The sequence below is a fragment of the Drosophila miranda genome, chromosome 4 (assembly GCF_003369915.1).
Source record: "Drosophila miranda strain MSH22 chromosome 4, D.miranda_PacBio2.1, whole genome shotgun sequence".
In the NCBI taxonomy this organism is placed as follows: Eukaryota; Metazoa; Arthropoda; class Insecta; order Diptera; family Drosophilidae; genus Drosophila; species Drosophila miranda.
Window position 1 is genome coordinate 5,693,850 of NC_046677.1, and position 21,487 is coordinate 5,715,336.

Sequence of the window (21,487 nt, forward strand, 5' to 3'; positions counted from 1 at the left end):
GTAACATCATTTTTTTCTACCGTTTTTCGTGCGAGGTTGGCCAATAGATCTCTCTGACTTCCCTCTAGAAAGAGTTCCTGTAGCGTTTCAATTGCTCAATAGGTAGAATCATTGTCAATCCTCTAAGCGGTGACGTTTCCCACAAATGGGTATTTTCCATCGTTTGCTATGCCCAAAAATAAACTTACTTTTGTGATGACAAGATTACCGATGATTAGGAACGGGACTGTGCCATCTTTTGCTTTCAGGAAATGGGAAAAATTTCAGTTTATTACATTTGAATGCTGTGCATTTTATTCATATTAATGTAGATACGTACGGCTACTAAAATCTATATTTCCTGTAGAGTAGAGATGGATACGACTACCTTTCACTTTAATCAAAGGACGTAACTTTCCCCACCCAGAGGTCGCTGCTGATGCACAAAGTCACAGTGCTACTTTTTGTATATGGCTTTCAGAGTATGTACAGAACCACTAGGTACAGCTCCGATACGAATGTAGCGAACGGGTCGCTCTTTGAAGTTGAACTTTTGTGTCGCGTAACTTAATATCTTATAATATTTCGATCCCAGACGATCCCAGTGAGTCTGGTCGCAAGAAACATCCACTACGATCGAGGTGATACACTCCCCGACACTTGAATACGACATACTAAAATGTACACTTTAGGCACCAATATTTCCGGCTCAAGCCAAAGAAAACGGTGAATTTGAATTTTCCTCAAATCTCTATTCAATTTAGCATAAATAAAAAAAAAAAACGAGGGGGAACGTTGTGAGTTGCTGCGGACACCGCAACTCTACGGTTATACCCGATACTAAGTCAGTATGGCTCTCCTCCGGCAGACGCCGCTAATATTAAACGACACGACAAAGAGTGCGTGCGAGAGAGACAGAAAATCAGTCTGAGCGTGACGTCGGGCGCTGCGTAGCCACTGCAAATTGATTTGTTCCTATTGGCTATAAAAATGATCTGATCTAATCCAGATTCAGCAATCTGATAGATGTGATAATCTATGATTCTGCGTTTTTAGTTTTCTCGTATCCTCAATATTGTGGATGCAACAGATTTTCGTCCTTTGTGTGGGCGGAAGGAGGTGGGGCGAAATTTTGAGATACACGTTTTATAGTTAGATCTAACAGGAGTGCGGATACCAAATTTGGTTACTCTAGCCTTAATAGTCTCTGAGATTTTTGAATATCCCCAGATTTTCGTCCTTTGCGGGGGCGGAAGGGGGTGTGGCGAAATTTTGAAACAAACTCGTCTCGGTCCGATATATTAGGAGTGTGGATAGCAAATTTGGTTGCTCTAGCTTTTGTAGTCTCTGAGATCTAGGCGCTAATGTTTTACTCTAAGCAAAGCCGCCTATGCTACGTGTGTGTTAGAGAGAGACAGGGCGAGAAAAAATGAAATTGTTTTCTTGATGCTGGCTATAATAATGATACGATCCAATTCAGATTCCGCAGTCTTGGTCATTCTCTACAATTCTACGTTTTTAGTTTTCTCGTATCTTTAAAATTGTGGATGCCACAGATTTTCGTCCTTTGTGGGGGCGGAAGTGGGCGGGGCGAAGTTTTGAAATATTTTTGTAGCAGTGACATATCACAGAAGTCTGGATCCAAAACATCGTTGCTCTAGCTCTTATAGTCTTTGAGCACTAGGCGCTAATAGGGACGGACGGACAGACAGACAGGGCTCAATCGACTCGGCTATTGATGCTGATCAAGAATATATGTATGTACATATATGTATGTATATACTTTATGGGGTCGGAAACGATTCCTTCTTTTGGTTCGGTTTTATATGTTTTTTGCCATAATTTGACCCGTTCTTTATGAAATCACTCAGAACACACCTAGTTTTAACAATTTTATCACTTATTTTCATTATCGATGGACCTACTTCCTTCGAGGCATTTATTGTCGAGTTTTCGTCCTTTGAAAAGGACTTACCACAACCCAAATTTGTTTCTCGTAATAAGGACACTTTAATTGATTTTTGAGAATTTATTCAATGTCCGGTCGCGACCACATCCAAAATAAAAAATTTTCCAATATGAATGTCGTATTCAAGTGTCGCATTTTTTGAGAACGGAAATTTGAGTTATGTCAATTAAATGTTTTTCCTCAATCTACTTTGATGAATATTACTATTATTTTTTTTTTAATTTATGCTAAATTGAATAGGGATTTGAGGAAAATTCAAATTCACCGTTTTCTTTGGCTTGTGCCTAAAGTGTACATTTAAGTATGTCGTATTCAAGTGTCGGGGAGTGTATCTGTGGTGTTCTGGCCATCCTGTGAACGAAGCGAAGGCGTCTTCCTGATGCCACATTCTTCCCCGGCAACACGACGACACGGTAGGGCAGATTCTCTCCGGTATCCACTTGACCAATGGCGTTGAATATTTGGTCCGGCTCGAATAAGCCAGAGGGGCGTACCTCTTGCACCAGCTGTTGGACAGTCAAAAGCGGTAGACGTACGAGCGCAGCCAACGTCTTGAAGTCCTCGCTCGGATGGTTGTCCCTCCATTTGCATACAGCTCGAAAGATATCAATTTCGAGGGCCGCAAACTTGTCCCGTCGCAGGAGTTCCTCAATTAATTCCTTGGACAGCTTTTTGAAGGAATCGTGTTTTACTATATCGGAGCTATTGTAGTCGATGAAATTAAGGCATTCTTCAGCCCGTTGGTTGAGATTGTTGCGGCGTGCGACATCCAGGATCGTGCACACATTACTGACAGAAAGATTCTGCTGCAGGTATTTGTCTACGCCCGTCTCGACGGCCTGCAACCCGTAAAGATGGGCCAAATCGAGCACATCGATAATGGTGTCCACGTCCAGTGTGGACAGATGCATCTTCCCCGAGTAGAGATATCCCAGGATTAACTTGAAGGCTTCAAGCGGCACCTCAAGCGGAACTTCCCGTTGGTTCGACTCGGCCAAACCGCCGTAGAGCAAAGCGCGGAAGTACTCACAACGCATCGCCAGAATGTTGCGATGGCCCGGCAGCCGCTTATCCTCCACCAGGAACTCCACGTCCGAGTAGGGCTGGTTCATGCAGAGGCTGGCCATGTCCGCGACGAGGCTGCCGCTGTAGTCGATAATGTCTTCATTAGTGGAATTCGGGGACGACGAGGTCTCTTTATTTGCCTGGCTGCTCATTTTCGTCGCTAGATTTCTGTGTGTGGAATGGAATGGAGGCTGTCTACATTTGTATGCTTTCTGTTTCGTAAACTCACTTTTTTCGATTCCTCAAATAACCTGTAACAATTCCAATTAAATGTTATTCGGTGCTACGCAGATTTAGTACTGCTTGCATGACCGATTAGTCAGATCGATCAACTAAAAAATTATCAGTGCGGAAACGAGCGCGCTGATAAGATAAGATTGGAGATCCCGCCACTGTCTACTATCGATAGGGTACGAGTAGCTCGCGTGTACACTATGCTTATAGCTTTGTTTGATCAATCAAGCATTTTCTGCCCGAGATAGGCTTACATTTCGGAGAGTAGCTTCATCCTAAACACTTCAGTGTTCAACTCCGGCGATCGTGTGCGCCGCGCACCCTGCCAGTCCGTGCTTGCCCAAAGAAATCTCAGATCGAAATTTTGAAAGTGATTTTAGATCAGCTGCGCTTTTAGGCCTCTTTCCGGCCTAGTGTGCGCGAGATCAAATTCGAAATCAACGGAACGGTTTATTCATCCGTTGATTTTTAGAGCTGGTTGCAAAATGATCTAAAAGCTCTTGCTCCGTCAGTTTAAAAGCTTCGATCGTAGAAGCTTTTGGTTTTAATATTAACTGTGAGGCTTTTATTGATTTATTCCCTGGGACTGCTCTGACTTTTGGGATCATAAAGTCTCTGCTTGGATCCTATCCTTTTATGGCTTCAGCTAAAAATAAAATCTTTACATACTTATTCACTTTATTGGCAGACTTAAGAGTTATACAAGATCTTCTAGTATACTTTTTCACAACTTAAAAAATATACGTTCACAAAACTATTTACAATGGTGGCTCTCTCAATACGTACAGATCTCCGGCTAACCAAAAATATTCTGCTTGATGGCGGGCCAAACGCCTTGACCCCGCTTCGGGGTCAATTCGTTGTCAATCTCTTTGTGATACTGCTCCCGCAGCAGGGGATCGAGGGGACCCCAGTTTTTCGTTGGAGTGAAAGCGCCAGTGATTTTCTCACCCAAAGTTCTGCCCGGATCCCGGACAATGGCCACAATCATCCAAACGGGCAACTGGAGAATGCCAAAGGCAGTGATGGTCCAACCGATGCCTGGGAAAACAAAGGGCGACCATTGATCAGTGATCGATCAAGTGAAAGGTGTTTCGAGGGAACACTTACTGTACGCCCAGCCTGGGTAGATTTTGTCGTTGTAGGTTAGGGGCTCATAGGTGGCATAGAAGTAGATCAGGATTACAGTCATAATCAATGGGGTGAAGATGCTCCAGCAGAGTCGCCAATAGAGACCCACTTTGCGGCCCAGCATGAACTCAATGTCCTTGCAAAGCCGATCAGTGCCATAGATCCAGCCAATGGTGTAGAGCTCTGCAATGCCCAGGACCAAAGCAATCATTGAGGCCCCAAAGAAGTCCACTAGGGTAAGCATATACTGTCCGCCCTAATGTTCAAAGACAACCAATAACTAAGCCATTAAGTCTTAAGTATTACATTGATTATCTTACCGGTGTTATGTACATCAAGCCAATGGCAAAGCTAATGATTGCTATAAAGAGGGAACACTGCCATTGCTTGAAGTGTGGAAAACGATCTCTTATGGCCGTCACCGAGCAGGAAGTCATGGCGATGTTCGAGCCGATTCCCAGGACAAACAGCATAAGGAAGAACAGCACCGAGAAGATCTGCGGCAGCTGTTTGAACTTTGCAATGGCATCGGGATACGAGATGAAGGCGAGGCCAGCGCCGCCCTTCACCACAGTGCCAATGTCATCGGTGCCGATCTCGTGGGCCAAGTGCCCGAGGATACCGAAGATGGTGAAGCCCGCCAGCAGGGATGTGATCGTGTCCAGACCCGTGACAATCGCCGCATCCCGATGGACATTGTGTCCGAATTTGTTAAACGACGAGTACATGATGATGTTGCCAAAGCAAACGGAGAGAGAGTAAAAACATTGCGTGACGGCGGCATACCAAACTTTCGGATCCAATATCTTGCCCCACTGCGGCTTGATGAAGTACAAGATGCCATCGGCGGCGCCCGGCAGGGTGACGGCACGGATGAGGAGTACACCCATGATCACATAGGGGAAGATGGCCAGGAAATAGGAGGCCTTCCCGGAGCTCTTGACGCCGCGTCGAATGATGAGGAAGACGCACAGCCAGGCGACGAATAAGCCAATGACCAATTCCCAGTTGGGCAGACCAATGCCATCGATGATGTCGGGCTTCTCGTGCAGCACTTCCTTTCTAAATATTTCAATTGAAAAATGTCACAAATTAAAGGAAAGACCGAAGGGTACAGACCAACCACCAATAATAAAATCATTGTTAGGATAGGAACCATCACCATACGAGAGTACTATCCCCCACTTACACAAAATACCATTCCGAACTGGTCCGAACCCGTTGACTCTCATCATTTATTGTGTAATTTTTTTGTATCGGTTGATCATCCTGTGGATCATGTGGATCTTGTGGAAGCCAATTACGTGCATCGGGGGCGGAATCAATGCAGTTGCTACCCCACTCCTCGTGGCATGTGGCCCAGGGCAATGGGTTGCGGAATGATTCATAAAAGTATCGACCAATTATCGCCACCAGTGCGGCATAGTATGTGCTGAGCATAAACACCTGCAGTGCCTGACCGATTCCAACACCTTTCCGGATGACAGATACAGAAAGTAAAGACTTTTAAAGACACAATTCAAATGAGAGAGAGAGAGAGAGAGAGAGAGAGAGAGATAGAGCGTGGGAGAGTCGTGTTATTCATGCTTTGAGGATGATTATGATTATTTTGATTATGATTAAAGACAATGATAGTGAAAGTGCAAGAAAGAAGGAAAGGAAGATTTTTTATAGAATGTTTAGTTCAAATTATTTTTAAGTAAATTAAGTAAATTCTTAGTTATCAAGTTGTCATTTATAATTTACTCTTGGTGCATTGTAACCTCTCAAAGATACGGCTTCTTAGTTGCTATTTTTTTGGCTTATGAGTTGATAAGAGGAAGTGATTTAGATCTTAGAACTCTGATCATTGGCCGTTAGGGTTGGAGGAGAAGCTTACTAAAGAAATCAAATGGAACTCTCATCGTTCAAAGATTGATGATTGTCGGAATGAATAGAACAATAATCACAGAATCGATGTATTTCTGATGGAACCAATGAAGAATATTCTAGGGAGCTCTAATGTTCCTCGAACCGCTCTCCGGTGCGGTTAATAGCGTCGCGCGCCATGCAGCAGCGCATATCGGTCGGTTGGACTGCGTTAAAGGCTTTGGCCTAATGTGGCATGGGCATGATATGCAACGTCCAAAGATAAGAATGATTTAAGCCTCTTAAAACTATCTCCCAAACAAATATTCAACAAGGAATCATTGAACCAATTACCATTAAGAAAGGTGCAAATAATGGAGTACTTTCTTGCAATGCAATCGATCTTCTTCCATCGTGAAACAAGGTTAAGGCCAAGGCTATACTGTGTACAGTGATTGAGTAATTCAATCTTCAAGAACCTCCACTATTGAATGCCGATGATACTGATGATGATGATGATGATGATGATGATGTTTGCCAATTGGAGCGACTGTCACTGAACCCTCTGATGGCTGTTGCAATCGCATCGACCGATTGCGGTATCCACCAGTATCCTCTCTCAATTAATGGCAATTTAGGCGCCATATTTGCGTGTATGGTACTCATTCAATTAGTGCCGCATGCCAATAAAGCGAACGAATGCTCCCATAAACTTGAGTTGAGTTTGGGTGCCGGGATTTCACCAGAGTCACAGAGTGTCGCGCGATAAGATTACCCCACAATGCACCCACAGAACACCAGAAAACATGACCCAAAAGCAAACACACACAACGGCAGAAAGAGACCACCAACAATAATGACACCGAGACCGAAACCGAGACCCCCAGCAACAGCAAACGACAATACAAACCACTTACAGAAAATACAGCTCGGCGGATGCCACCGGCTGCTGTTGAGGCATATCCATATCCATTCGGTTATTGGCCAATTTGGAGGTGTTACCCAGACTGGAGGCGACACAGGTGGACTCCCATTCCGAGCGGCACTCGGACCACGGCAATGGCGAGCGAAACGATTCGTACAAATAACGTAGGGTTATGCCCATTATAGCGACATAGTAGGTGGTCACCATGGATATGGACACAACCTGACCAATTCCAACACCTATACGAGTACGAGATGCGGTTTCGAGGATGGGTTGATGAGCACAAATGATGATGTACGTGGTTCAGATTCAGTTCCTTTGGTTGCTATGCTCTTGCTTGAGGGGTAATCTGATATTCTTTGAGGGTTTAAACTGTGGAAGTTGAATAACTTACTGGTATCATAGCTAACAAAAAATCCAATCTAATTTACAGAAAAATCGATTCAAATCGATACATTTTTTGGTTGGTACTTTTTTAAACAAAACATAACATATGGACAAGGTAATCTATTAACTTCCAGTCTCGATTAAAATCGATAATTATCGAACAACAGATAGAACTGGAATTTTCCGTATTACATTAGATATCCATTTAGTTCTTGAAAGTATAAATATTCCCTACTTTCTACGTCAAGTGTCCACAATTCAGAAAAGCATCGCTTGAAATCGATAATTATCGATTGACAGCAATCACTTCTGCTTCTGGTATCTTCGCCGCAAGAGCATCAAAACCTCGAACTGAACCCAAAAAGTGAACTTTCACAAACGCTTACCTTTCATCGCTGGACACAAATCGAAAACCTTTACTGAACCGCGACTGGAAAACTGACCAATTACCATTTCCAGATAGTAAATCGGTTTGCCAATCAGAAACAGCACAATGAGATATGGTATGAGGAAGGCACCACCGCCATTGTCGAGAGCGGTGAAGGGGAATCGCCAGACATTGCCGAGGCCCACCGACATGGCGATGCAGGACATTAGGAACTCCACTCCCTTGCCCCAGGTGGCGCGTTCCTCTGACAATTTGCCCGCTCCTGCCTCCTGGTCGGCATTATCGCGACCGGCTGCTGTAGCGCCTGGCACCGGACTGTTGGACTGTATGAAAAGAGCGATGTTTAGTTGGCTCATAGTTTGTTTTCGGGACCAAACCGCTTACCGATATCACCACAGTGCTCGCTGTGCTGCGTCCATCGTCGCCTATAAAAGCCGGATTTTGGTGATTATGATGCGATGTTTCCATAGTTTCCTGCAAAATACAGTCAACAGTTCTATTAGCAGCGAGTTTTCAAGTTCAACTGAATGGGAATTCTATTGTGATATGCTTTTTTTTTTTGCTCAGATCACGATTAGATGAAAGAAGCTGTATAAATGACAATCAGATAAACCCAAAATGATCTTGAAGATAAGAAATGATGTCACTGTCACGAGCTAGAGATAAGGTTAGACGAATGGTTAGCCATATAGAGAGAGAGTGACCGACTGTCTTGGCCCTTTAGATACTGCAATTTATTGTCTGTCTGGCATAGATAATGCAAGAGGTTTTCAACTCGAAATATGTGCTTTCCAAGTTCCATTAGATATCTGTGGGGCTCCGTCTTGGTGGAGAAAAATTCACAGAATGAGAGTCAAATGTTTTGCCCAGCTATAGATTACAACAAATTAAGAGCAAATTTAATACTCATAAAACAATTAACAAGACTGTAAAAATTCGCCAACTAAGGAGTAAATTTCTTCAAATTTCTTATTCACCGCACGCAAATTGTGGCAGAACGCAACAAAAATTCCCCACAAACAAATTGACGTCTAAATCCGCTTTAAATTATTTTCATTATTTTGTTGTATTTATTTTCAGAATAAAACTGGTTTTCTCGTTGCTCGTTGCTTGTTAAAAGTGTTCTAAAAAATTCCCCCCCCCCATCCCGACTTGGGGATGAATCAGACCCAAAGACAAGATCTATTCTTCTTTTAATTTTTGTCGAGGCTTCTTGGAATCGAATTAAGAGAATGTCTCAAGTGACGTCATGAATGTCAAGCAGTTGTTCAGGTGAGTTAATAGCAGTTTTAACTGGTTTTAAAATTTACGATCCGATCGGTTTCTTTTGTAAGAAAAGAAGGGTCGAGAAGTGTTGACAAGACAACGAAACTGAATGGAATAATGGACGATTTTTATACATTTAATAATTTCTTTATATTTTAAAAAAGATTTTTAAAAACATGAATACCTAGAAAAATTTGTTGTAATTAATGCTCGCCTGAAACCTTTTTGGAAGCATACAAATATGATGCTTTAAGCCCCAGATGGAACCCCCACAGTTTTAATGGTACCAGTCTCTAAAAGATACAGAACATCTTCTTTTCCATTCATAAAGAGCCCGCTTTATTTCCTGATTCACACTCTACCTTTGATACAGGTATTACTTTACCATACTCTGTGTTTGTTTAATGCCTTGTCTGTTTTAGCAAGTACTTGTATCCATAGCATGGCAAATCCATTGCAAACTTTACCTTCGTTCAGAGTCAACAAACACTTGAATCGAAACTACCGCCAGAGACTACCGTCGGAGAGGCATTAGCATGCAAAAACGTGTTTTTAAAATATGACCAGCTTGTTGCGCTGGCAGCCAAAACAAATAGACGGTAACGATCGAATCGTTAGACGAATCACAAAAATATATACAAAATATACAAAAATACATACATATATGCATATGCATATATTTATGAGCTTTTGTGTCTACATTGCGTATACGTCATCAGTTGAAAGAGCCAACCAAAAAAGGTCAATACGTCTGGAATTTTATGAAAGGCGAATCTGGGTATTCTCTAACGTTGGAGTATATTTATAAAGTTTTTTTTTTTTTTCTAAATTACATGACGAAGAACTTCAGAGGAATTTTAATAGTTTTTTTTTGTACTTTCGGCGTTTTAAAGTGAAACTTAAAATAGTTCCTTCTGCTGGTTTGTTCTTAAATTTACTCTGTAACAAACGTGTATTGTTCTTTAGTTTAGGTACCTCTGTGAGTGCTTATTTGACTCATTTATTTATACCCTTTTTAAATAGTTTTTGGAGGCTTTAAAAACTTTTAAAATTGGTTTGGATGCTTAAATTTCTTTACAATTATACATCAACAGTTTCTGCTGGTTTTTATATTATAATAGTAATAGTTCTTTGATGATTTTAAATATCCATTCTGTGCCTTAATACTTTTTACCTACAGTAAATATCCATTTATAATGGTGAGAGAAGCCGTCTTTGAAATTATTTCAAATTCAACCAATAGCCAAGTTCTATCCTAAGACCTATGAGCACCTTTGAAAATCTCCTGTCATTCTTAAAACTGTAGAAGAAGGATCTTAAGAAATAAGACCATTTCTGGAGTAGGTTTTAAAAGTTTCTATAATATTTAAATATCATGTCATGCCATCGTTTCGAGGGAGAGGAATTCCTTGCCAGCTCCATGATAATCTCTATAAAATAAACCCTAAAACCCTTGCTCTTAGTGTTGATATTTTTTTGTATAGTTCAGATAACCTTATAGTGACGATTCGCACTGTATAATTTGCATGATCTGTAGTACTTCCTTGAGCGGATTTATTGGTGATTTACCTGTTGCTTCGGCTTCTTCTGTTTTGTTTCTTTTTGCTTCTTACACGTTCACTTCACAGTATTGCGGCTCACTTCACTTGGGCGACAATTAATTTTAAGCTGATTTACAGTGGTTATTGTTGTTGTTGTTGTTGTTGTTGCAGCTGTGGTGGTGGTGGTTTAAGTTTGTTATTAAAAGGTAAAGTAACTGGCCGCCTTTAACCGCTTTGAACCGGCACTTTAGCTGGTATTTCTGTTGTCGTTCAATTGAAACTCTTTTCGGATCCAAGGCTATGTCTTTTTATTTCAAATGTTAAACCAAAAATGCAGCTATTTGTATATTTTTTTTCAATTGTTGGCCATCTTCTCGCACGTTATTTCTTTTTTGTTTGGTGGAAAATCACTGTTGGTTTTTTTTTTTTGGCAGAAACCTTTACGAAAACCCGTTATTATTATTGCGCTAGCCAAAAAATCGGTTGGCGCGTATTGTTTTCCACTGATCGGATCGCTGTATCTTTCTGTACACAAGCCGAGTGCTAGCAGCCAACTGAATGGGACAGGGCAAGGCTTTGATGGTTTTATTGTGAACTTGACTTCACTTCAATTCAGAGGCAGGCCAGCGATCCAACAGCTCGCTCGGCACAGCGACGGAATATAGGTGAAAGCTTTGTTGTGACCCAGTTTGAGAGCCATGTGTCTTGGCTGAAAGAACGTGCGGCTTGTGACTTAGCTGAGTAGTAGGTGCGGGTCTTTGATGAGTGATCTTTGGGCGGGTGGTTTGAGTCTATGATAACGGATTTGGAGTAGGATTTCGACTGGGAGTAGCTATAGGATTATTTGAAAGATGTTGACCACCAATTTGATAAGAATATCATTAGAGGAAATGTGACAAAGAAAGCTTTTAACAAAGATTTCTGAAAAGGTTGAATCTTGGAAGAAATGAGATTCGCTTTTGTGATGGCCTTAAAAATTCCCATGATGCGGCTTGTGACTTGGCTGGGTAGCGTGTCTTTGATGCCTGATCTTTGGGCGGGTGGTTTGAGTCTGTGATAACGGATTTGGAGCAGGACTTGGAATGAGAGTAGATATAGGATTATTTATAAGAGTCTTCAAAAAAATTGAATCATGTTCGAGTCTAGATTCTCTTTTGTGATGCTTTTAAAAATTCCCATTATGTAATGCTTTAATGTGTTGAAATAATGCATATAGACATTATCTAGCCATTTGGAAATCTCTAATGATGTCCTACATAAAATAAGAGTTTTTCTGTTCTAAAATATTTATAAAGTGTGACATTTACTCTGTGATCGATCCAGTCCCTGTACGTCACATTTTTTCTTTGCTGCACTTTTCCGCCCTATTCATTCCCCTCTCTTTTATACAGTCCTTTTTTCTAAACAACTTCCACCTGAGCTGTTAACCGTTGACGTGGTCAACTTTTGCTGTGGCTTGCAATATATTTTACACAGAGGTAAACTAAAAATGTGCAATCTGTAAGTTTTGTCGGTCTCCTCTACACGACAGTCATTTAATTTCGGGCCAACAGCAGCAGGGACACAACAACCAAAAAGCCAGAGAGAGAGAGAGAGAGAGAGAGAGAGGGAGACTGGAAAATGGTTAAGATTTCCTTGGCCAAGACTTTTGCTTAGTTTTTAATTGCAATTAAAAAGTTGTGTGCCAGCCAGCAAACGACAGAGAAAGGGGAGACACACGCACACACAGAGAGAGAGAGAGAGAGAGAGAAAGAGAGGGACATACATTTGGTGGAGCTCGGCGTACTGTCCAGCAATGGATATTGTCCCCAAGGTCCAGTCATAATGACAAAGACCAAGAAGACAAAAAGAAGAAGAAACTGCTTGCAGCCCAGCAGCAGCAGCACCGCAAAATGGCCATGCAACCAATTTTGCAGCATAAAACAAGGCAACTCCTTGGCCACCACAAAACCACCAACAACACACGCTCTGCCTCTATCCCCTCACCGCGAACACACACACTCATCCAGAGAGGAGCGCCGCATCTCTACACCGAAACACCGAAACAATTCTTCGGCAGACTTAATGATTTTTGGCTTAAAGTTTTACCAGTTAGCAGTATTTTTGCAAGTAGTTAAAATTTTATGAGACACAGAAAACCCCTTGGAACATGCGGGGCACCCGAAGGCATTGTTTTATGCATTTTCCAGTGGTCCAGAGAGAAACAACAACACCCTTACTCGTCCCAGTTTTCCTTATCTTCTATAGGAAAAATCAACGGCAGAGCCAGACGAAAACCCAAGACCAAGACCAAGACCAATGACGACACGACACACACAAAAAGCGAAACGAAAACTTGATAAAAACTTTTATCATAACAATTTGTGTTGTTTTCCATAGACGCTGCTACACTGGTCCTCATCCTGCTCATCCTTCTGCCGCCACAAGTCCGGCTTCTGGACTCCTGCTTCTGCTCCTTCTGCCCAAAAATATGGGGAACAATGGGCCCAAGTGTGCCACATAGTGTGTGTGTGTGTGTGTGTGTGCGTAATGAGAAAAGTGTAAGTGCAACTTGGCCATTGCCCACAGCCGCCCTGGCCCGCCCCCCCAAAAGAAAGCACAAGATGAGTAGCAAATGAATCTCACAATTTAAGTTCAAGAAGAGTTGAAGGAATTTTCTGGGGTGCAAATTTAAGTTTGGATCTTACCTGTTCAAGAGAATTCTTGGCCAAGAGTGCTTGAAGAACAGGAAAGAGAACAATCTGCAGGTTTTATGGTTATTACTTTTATATATATATACAGAATTTTTTGAGAAATTATGCCACGAATGAAGTGAAATATTTTGATAGGAAATAACTTATTTTTTTGGTATTAAATACTTTAAAAAACTAGTACCACTAATAGAGAGAGAGCAAATAATCGAATGGGTACGCAGAATTAAGGAGTAAAGATTGATTAATCGAGAAAGAGGAGCTACCAGCTAGGCGCGTGAGAGATTGTGCGTTCTCTGTTCTCTATTTGATTTAATAAATTGAAACATTAAAATAAAATCCATCGAATACAACGATAATTGCGTGAATGGTAGCGTGTTGGACTTTACGCAAATTGGTTCTTGGTTTCTCGTGTTGCGCGTCCTGCAGCAGAGCCCCTCAGTCGTGCCGCATCGCTGGATCATTCCCCTTAAACTCCCCTTTCGTTGTAGTGCTGTAAAAGTAAACTTTTCTAAATTTTAACACATTTAAATGCTAGTTTTAAAGTTCATTTCATTTTATTAATTCTATTGTAATGTTTGGAACTTTGGCCTCGGATCATCTCGCCCTCCGTTTGAACTCTTTCTTCTATTTGGGTGGGTGGTGTTTGGGGGGGGGCTTGGAGGGGTTAATGTTCATCCGTAAAATCAGAAAGTTTCGGTTTTGCAATTTTTCGGCACATTTGACTGCATTTCCCTGGCGCTGCACAGGGCGCTGTCCTCCATTAACTTTCTTTTGGGAAAAGCGGAGGGGCTTGGCGATGGCCCAGAGGCTGCAGCGGACAGGATGTGTCCATGTCGACCGCCTCAAAGGCTCCTTTGGCTTTTGTGGCTAAACCAGAAATCATTTTACTCGTGTCTCCCCAGGAAAATCTCTGCCTCCAGAAGGACCCTCTCTACACTCCACTCCACATGTTATGTGTAAGGTAATCTCCTTTATTACTGCGGCAACTTTTTCCAGAGCAGAGCAGAGCAGAGCAGAGCAGAGCAGAGTTGGTGGTGGCACACCAGACATAAAACAGGATTTCCAGAAGCTTGGACTAGGACTAGGACCCGGACGAGGAGGAGGACTCCGCTGTCGTTTACAACTTTTGCATAACATGGCAATGGGACAAAACTGTGAGCATTACCCAAATGTTTATTTGCGGGATCTTTCTTCTCTCTTTTTCTCCGAAAAGCCACGATGCACATAAAACAAAGTTCTCCTCATATTATATATTGGAGGAAAATCTCATAAATTACATCCTGGATGAGTGCTAATTGAAAATGATTCCTTATACAGGAGATATTTGTGCTGGCATTTCTTTAGAGAGTCCCTCTTGATTACGCTAATTGAGTGACTCTCTCTCTCTCTCGCTCGCTCTTTCTTGCAAAAATCAAAAAGTATTCAGTAAGAGGTAATTTTCGGGACTTTTTGTTGAATACTTTTAGATGCAAACACATATTCCAATGCAAATTGGGTTGCCTCTCTCTCAAAAGGAATTTCTATACATTTTGTTTTACTTTTGCCTCTACGCTTTATTTCTCACTTCTTTCTTTCATTCCTTTCGTCCGCCATTTGGTTTTTATGGCCACACGCGCATACGCCTCTAAAATTTAATGCTTTTGGGTCCTGTACGAGGATTTCGTGTGTGTTTTGAGGGGAGTTTGGGGGAAAAGTACAGTTTCATATAATGGATTTATAATTTCCGCTCATAAGCGGAGAAAGACATTGAGAGTGGCATTTGGTCGAAGGAATGTAAGAGTACGTATGTGCTTGTATACCAGATTATGTCCACAGAAGATCCTAATATATTCCCTTATTTACCAAGTCTTAAGCTCCTCCAAAATACAATCGATTAATCAACAAAACAAGTATTTACATTTTTGGGAGATGCAGGAATAGTTTGAATAGTTTTTTGTTTGGTCAATGGTTGGGTTCTGCCTTCGCGCCGTTATCCTCACGCATTTTGCCGGCCCATCAATTGTGGTTTGCAATTCGGATTTAGCTGCTTTCCCCTGACTTCCCGACTTGACATCGTTTCTGACTGTCCTGTGACTGCCTGTTTGTATTTTATGAGTGGCTCGTAGTCGTGGAGAGCCATGGGGCCGCGGCGTGTCTCTAATGACCCGCGACAGCAGCGGGACGGTTACGATTTTTGGGGGCACCGCCTTTCGACTTCCTGCATATTGCATTGCAGCTGCCATAAAATTTGCCATCGCGCAGCAAAAGGACAAATACGGAATTGGGGTCTCGGAAAAGTCAGTTGGCAGTGCAGTTTATTGGTTTGAAATTTTAATTTGCCAACGGGGCGGGGCGGGGCTGAGCGGGTTGTGGCATTTGGTCAATCGGAATTTTGTTGTTCTTTTTGATTTTAGGTAGAGATTTGATGGGACCTTTGGGGAGTGGTGTTTTCAAAAAAAATGAGACCTCTGCTTTTCTTTAATGAAAAAGAAAACTTTGGTCACCTTACCAACACTATTTAGGCTTGGGACTTACCATCACTATTAAGGCTTGCGACTTGCCAACACTATTGAGGCTTGCGACTTACCAACACTTCTTTGGAAAGAAATCAAAGAGAAAACTTTTCTGATCTCAAGAATAAAGCTAACAGATTGTAAAACAATTTATTTTAAAACTTTATGGCTTTTAAGTCTACGTTTATTTATGCCTCTGCAGCTTTATTGATAACTGTTTACCAACACTATGAACTTTTTGCATTTTCTGGCAAGAAATATTCAATTGTTTGATCTATTGATATTTTAGGCATGAGTTTTTATTTATTTTATCACAATTCCTTCAAAACAAATATGCTTTACCAACACTAAAATTCATAGATCAATAGCCAGCAATAAAAATAGGATTACACCTATCAAACGAATATTTACCACAATTAAATTAAAGTAAATTAATGAACTATCAAGAACTAGAGCACTTTATGGACTTTAACCATTTTGAAAGTCGTTTTTTTTCATCCCTTTTGAACACTGAACCCAATCACTCGTACCTGGAGTGTCTGTCAATTGGGTTCGATGCCACTTGAACCCTTTTTTGTGTGTGTGTGTGTGTGTGTGTGAAAAGACTGGAACGATTAATGAGAAAATGCGAAATCCTTTTTATGTTTTTTCATTATTTAATTAACAAACAATTTGTGACGGCTCGTTGCTAATTAGGCGCGAGCGCCCCATCAAAGGGGCGCCCATAATGTCGCCCCACAAGACAAAAGTCTGTCGTCTGGCAGAAAAGCATCGAAGCGAGCTCCGATTTCCACTTTCCACCTTTCAGCCTTCCGACACATTTTCCAATTTTCACACCCAGCGTGGCGAAAACAATTAGCCAGGGAAAACCAAGACAAAAAACAAGAAAACAAAAAAAAAACTGCTGCTTTGTCTGCTGCCTGAGCCGGGAATCCTTTCAAGTGTTTTTTTTTTTTTTGTGAGGCAAAATGAGGTCTTGGAAAAGGCGGAATAAGTGAAAGGATACCTACCGGATGACACTTGGAAATGTTGTACGTATCTTTAAATTTTTCATTGAAAAGTTGTCCCACTAACGCGGAGGAGAAGTTCATTTGACAGCGGAGGGGTGGGGGAGGGAAGCTTGCGGTGGGGTTTTGGGGTTTGGAGTGGGGAAAACTTGGCAAGTGCACGCACCACAAGAGTCAGCTAACTATAACAACTTGCATTGCATGCCTCTTTGAGTCGAACAACAGCTATAACAACTAGCACGGCATTAGTGGTTGGATGGAGACGGACAGCGCTAGTCCGGAGAGAGTCCAGAGTCCGGAGTGTCCGGAGTGTCCGGAGTGTCCGGGGGGAACGAGTCCCAGTCCAGACTCTCTCTCGCTCTCTGGGTTGCAATGGAATCGTTGTCATGGTCACGTTCAACATCTGCCGCTGCTTCCGGCTGCTGCTCCGCACGAACGGACGATGAATGGCGGCCATGTTCCATGCCCCCATGCACCATGTTCCATGCACCACACCACACCGCAACAATTGTCAAACAAGCCAGAAAAATGGCGGCTTTTTGCTAGAGCTCCTCCTTCTCTTTTTCCTGCTGCTGTTGCTGCATCCTCCCCATGCCACTGCCACTGCCTCAGGCATTGGTGTTGCATTCGGTTATCCATTGATAATTTTTTTCCTTTTTTTTTTTTTTGTTTGTGGCAAGCATCTTGTTGCAGGCTGACTAATGATATGACTGCCAGAGTTCTCCCTCCTTCCTTGAAGCATATTAAGCGGAGGAAAAGTGAAGTTTATTGGGTCAAATTTAAAGCCCAGGCAAAGAAGACTTCAAGACGTTCTTTTGTTTGCAAAAAACTGGTATGGCAACGCTTTTTATAGTAAGGAAAACTCTCTTGAAAGATGTCAGGCAACTTATTAGGATATTGACATGCAATGACTGGGGCATAGATAGAACCAAGCGACACCCAAGTGACACCCCAGCGAAGCATTTTATAAGCGGATCTCAGTCAAAATTAACGGAGGAGCGCTGCTGCCCGGTTTATGTTCAATATTCCTTTCAGACCGTGATTACGTTCTGTTCTCAATATTTCCACCTCTATTTGATGACCGATGGCAAATCAATTGTGTTTCTCACTTTGTTCCTTTTCACCACATGCTGGATTCTGTAGAAACATATCCGTTTTGTCATTTGAATATTTTGAACGAATTTCAATCATTTTTGGCAAAGAAAATGCTGTTCAGCTCAAGTTTTAGACCAGAATGCATCCATTTTGGGTGTCCTGAAAATCGGTTAATTCCGAAATCTATAAATTTTTTTTCAAAAATTAAAAAAAAAAAATGTTCAAGGGATAGGGAATATGGAATTGGGACTTTAAAACGGTTTTTATTTACCGTAAAAATTATTATTTTAATAATTTTCGCTAGGAACACTTACAGAAAGTGCTAAGTAATATTTACTATTAATGGATTTCATATATTTCAATTATTTTTAAGGCCTCTTAGGGTGAGTGGACTATCAAATGTTCTTTGAGGTTTTGTCCCTTACAATTATTTACCATTTGGTATTTTGTAGTATTGGAAGAGCAATTCCTTGAGAATTTTCTGATATATTTCTTAGCCTTTTGTTGTGCCCACATCTGTCGCTGCCAGAGGGAGTTTTTGCTCTCCTCTCCGGTTGTTGCGACTGAGAAGCAGCAGGTGCAAGGATCCAAACGTTTTTCTACCGCCGTGTGTGTGGCTCTGTGTGAGACTCAATTCAAAAATACTTAACAAACATTTATTTGAATTTTTGCTCGTTCGTTCAACTGCTTTTGCCAGTTGTTGTAATAAAAATGCAAATAGCTCCGAAGTCGGAATGGGTTTCGGTTAGTCGCATGCAAAGTGCCAAAAGCACTCGTTCTCTCTCTTGCCCTCTCTGTCTGCCTCACTTCCTCTCTTTCTATATATACATATCTATATGTATGTACATATAGTATGTATGTATTTCCTATTTCGCTCAACAGCATGCACATAATTTTAATGCCAATTCAATTTAATGGTTCATTTCATATGAAAATTGTAAAAAGTCATTGCTGTGGCCGAAAAATGGGAGAAAGTATTGTGCGAAGGGCCGTGGTGGTGGGGCCTTTGGAAAACCCGTTGAAAACTCCTTCGAATATTTGATTGTTGTATTTCTGCATATTTTTTGTTGTTGTTGTTGTTGTTGTTGTATTTGTATTGTTGTTGCCTGCCACTTTGGCATTTTGTCATGCGTGATTTTTAGGGCAAGCAGGGAGCTGCAGCAGCAGTGGGTGCCCGCCGCAGTTTTGGTTGCAAGTTTTCTCGCTATTGTGTTGATGCAGCTGCGTGGCAACAAAGGGAATTTTTTTTTATATTTATGTATATGTATATATGTTTTTTTTTTTTTGGTGCCACTCTAGAGGTAGTTTCGGCCGTAACAATCTTTTGTAGGCTGTTCTATAAATTGAGAGAATATCAAGATTTACTTATGCATATATTTACACCAGCAAAAAGGCTGCTGCAATTAAATAATACTCCAATATCCTTTCCAGGGTATACTAATGATCGTTTCTATCCATGGAAGTATTTGGATTTAATTTTCCTTTTTTTTTGGTTTTTTTTTTGTTATTTTCTGTCGCGCATTAAATATGCAGAACATGCATTTGCATTTTGATTCCGCCACAGCTGATATATTTTGTATTTACTATATACTCGTACATATGCATACAATCCGTATGTCAATGGAATACACACACACACACACACACATATATATATACGAATGAGGGGTTCCCTATACTTATTTGAAGGCTATTATAGATAGCAAACGTTTGGGATGTAAAGCCCTCGCTCCCTCTACCTCCTGTCCCTGTCCCTGTCCCCCTTTTTGTGTGCTTTGACATTTTTGATTTATTTTTATATATATTTTTTTTTCTGCATTTATTTGATTTCTATGCCAAATTATATATTGAATTATTGTTGGTATGGCAACTGCCGCTGCGCTGTTGGCCCTGACATGCCAAAAAAGGTTCTCTGTATACGGTTAATGGGTATCATTATAAGAAGGGTATATGCATGGTGTGCCAAGCCGGAGGCATGGCCTGACTTTAAAACTCAGTAGATATTTTATTAGATTTAAGATTAATTTAATAAAATATTATTTTTCTACAAATTATACATTTTTGTTTCCCAAAAATACAATTTTTCTACAAATTCTCACGCCTTTTTCTAAAAAAAAAAACCATAAATAGGAAAATTCTCGAATGAAAACTAATTCTAAATTTATATATGAAAAAGTTAAAGCCAAATAATTTATGTAAATAGTTGTAAAATTTCTAAAAAAGTAATTAATTGGTCTAGTCCCTGGATGTCAAACATTCAAATTAATTTGAATACCTTTCCCTCTGTATGAAGTGCCTCCTCCCCATCGCTGTAGGGAACTTTGTTGGGTGGTGAGGGGGTAGAATTTTTCAATTTGATGCAGCAGCCAAACAAACGGCCATCCACACACACATACACATCCCACACATACACCCACGCATGTTTTGAGGAACTTTTCTGAACCGTTTCTTTTTGTGGGGGGGGGGGGGGGGAAACTCTTCACAGAATCCGTGTATGTGGCACGGCATGGTCCTGGGGTCCTGTTAGCATCTCTGGCATTGCTAGGATTTCTCGGCAATTTGTATGAGGCTTTGCTGGCTGCTCCTGCCCCACGGGGCGGTGGGTAGAGAGCGACCTATCGCGGGAGAGAGTTCGGATCAAAACAGCTGGAAACTACAATATGTGGATTGTGAGTGAAATTGCTGTGTTCCGTGTTTCTTTTGTACTTAATATTTTTTTTCTTTTACGTGTTTTATGTGTGCGCGGTGTCACATCAATGCAATCAGAACGCTATCCCAGGCAGGGGCGCATGCAGGGGGCCTATGCAGAGTCAAACGATACTCGTATCTCTAGGAGAAGGAATCAGAAAAGGGGGCTTTTATACTCACCGCGGAATTGAATTTAAAGCTGACAATAATGGTAGTTGAATGACTGAATTTTCTTGAAATTTTCTATCCCACAAAGGTACTACACTATTCTTTCTATACTTTGAATACTTAAACTTTCTCAGAAAATCAAATAAATCAAATTTCATGCCAGAAACATGAATGCTATGGTGTGATATAATTTAATCCTTAAACCAATTGCTTTTTTATTATTTTGTTTAGTGTATTTTTTTGATGTAAGATGATGTATTTACAGATCATTTTTTGTTCATTTCGAACCCCCCCCCCCATTCGAAAAGAGGAGACAAATTCAAAGCTTTTACGATGAAATATATCCATTTATCTACATATATAATAAACATCTAATACAGAATTTTCCAGCGATTTAAATTATTTAAATTTTATTCATATACTGTATTTGTTTTTGATATTGTTCAGCCACAGACATGTATTTAATGAATATTAGGAATATACAGTTCAATCTCATACACAAATACTCATAAATAAAATTGTCCACGTCACTTCATGTGAATGAATATGACGACACGGAAAATACATTAGCAACTAAGAATAGACAATAGCACTTGTAAACTCGAACCCAC

At 41.0% G+C, this 21,487-nt stretch overlaps 2 protein-coding genes across 3 annotated transcripts; both read right to left on the reverse strand.

Annotated features, from left to right (window-relative positions):
• Window positions 1–1,843: 1,843 nt before the first annotated feature.
• Window positions 1,844–3,342, reverse strand: LOC108164229 (BTB/POZ domain-containing protein 9-like). Its single transcript, XM_017299860.2, has 2 exons — window positions 3,243–3,342; window positions 1,844–3,181 (listed from the first exon to the last, which is right to left on the reverse strand). Exon 2 carries the CDS (start codon window positions 3,163–3,165, stop codon window positions 2,233–2,235), a length of 933 nt encoding a protein of 310 aa, XP_017155349.1. The 5' UTR covers window positions 3,166–3,181; window positions 3,243–3,342; the 3' UTR covers window positions 1,844–2,232.
• A 565-nt stretch (window positions 3,343–3,907) lies between these two features.
• On the reverse strand, window positions 3,908–11,282 carry LOC108163327 (sodium-dependent nutrient amino acid transporter 1). 2 transcript variants are annotated; one of them, XM_017298557.2, is made up of 7 exons: window positions 10,762–11,282; window positions 8,311–8,400; window positions 7,925–8,249; window positions 5,568–5,850; window positions 4,699–5,440; window positions 4,358–4,634; window positions 3,908–4,288 (listed from the first exon to the last, which is right to left on the reverse strand). In XM_017298557.2, exons 2-7 carry the CDS (start codon window positions 8,392–8,394, stop codon window positions 4,044–4,046), a joined length of 1,956 nt encoding a protein of 651 aa, XP_017154046.1. In that variant the 5' UTR covers window positions 8,395–8,400; window positions 10,762–11,282; the 3' UTR covers window positions 3,908–4,043. The 2 variants fall into 2 exon arrangements, with proteins under 2 accessions (XP_017154046.1, XP_017154047.1); XM_017298558.2 differs by lacking the exon at window positions 5,568–5,850 and adding an exon at window positions 7,144–7,390.
• Between the last annotated feature and the right edge of the window lie 10,205 nt (window positions 11,283–21,487).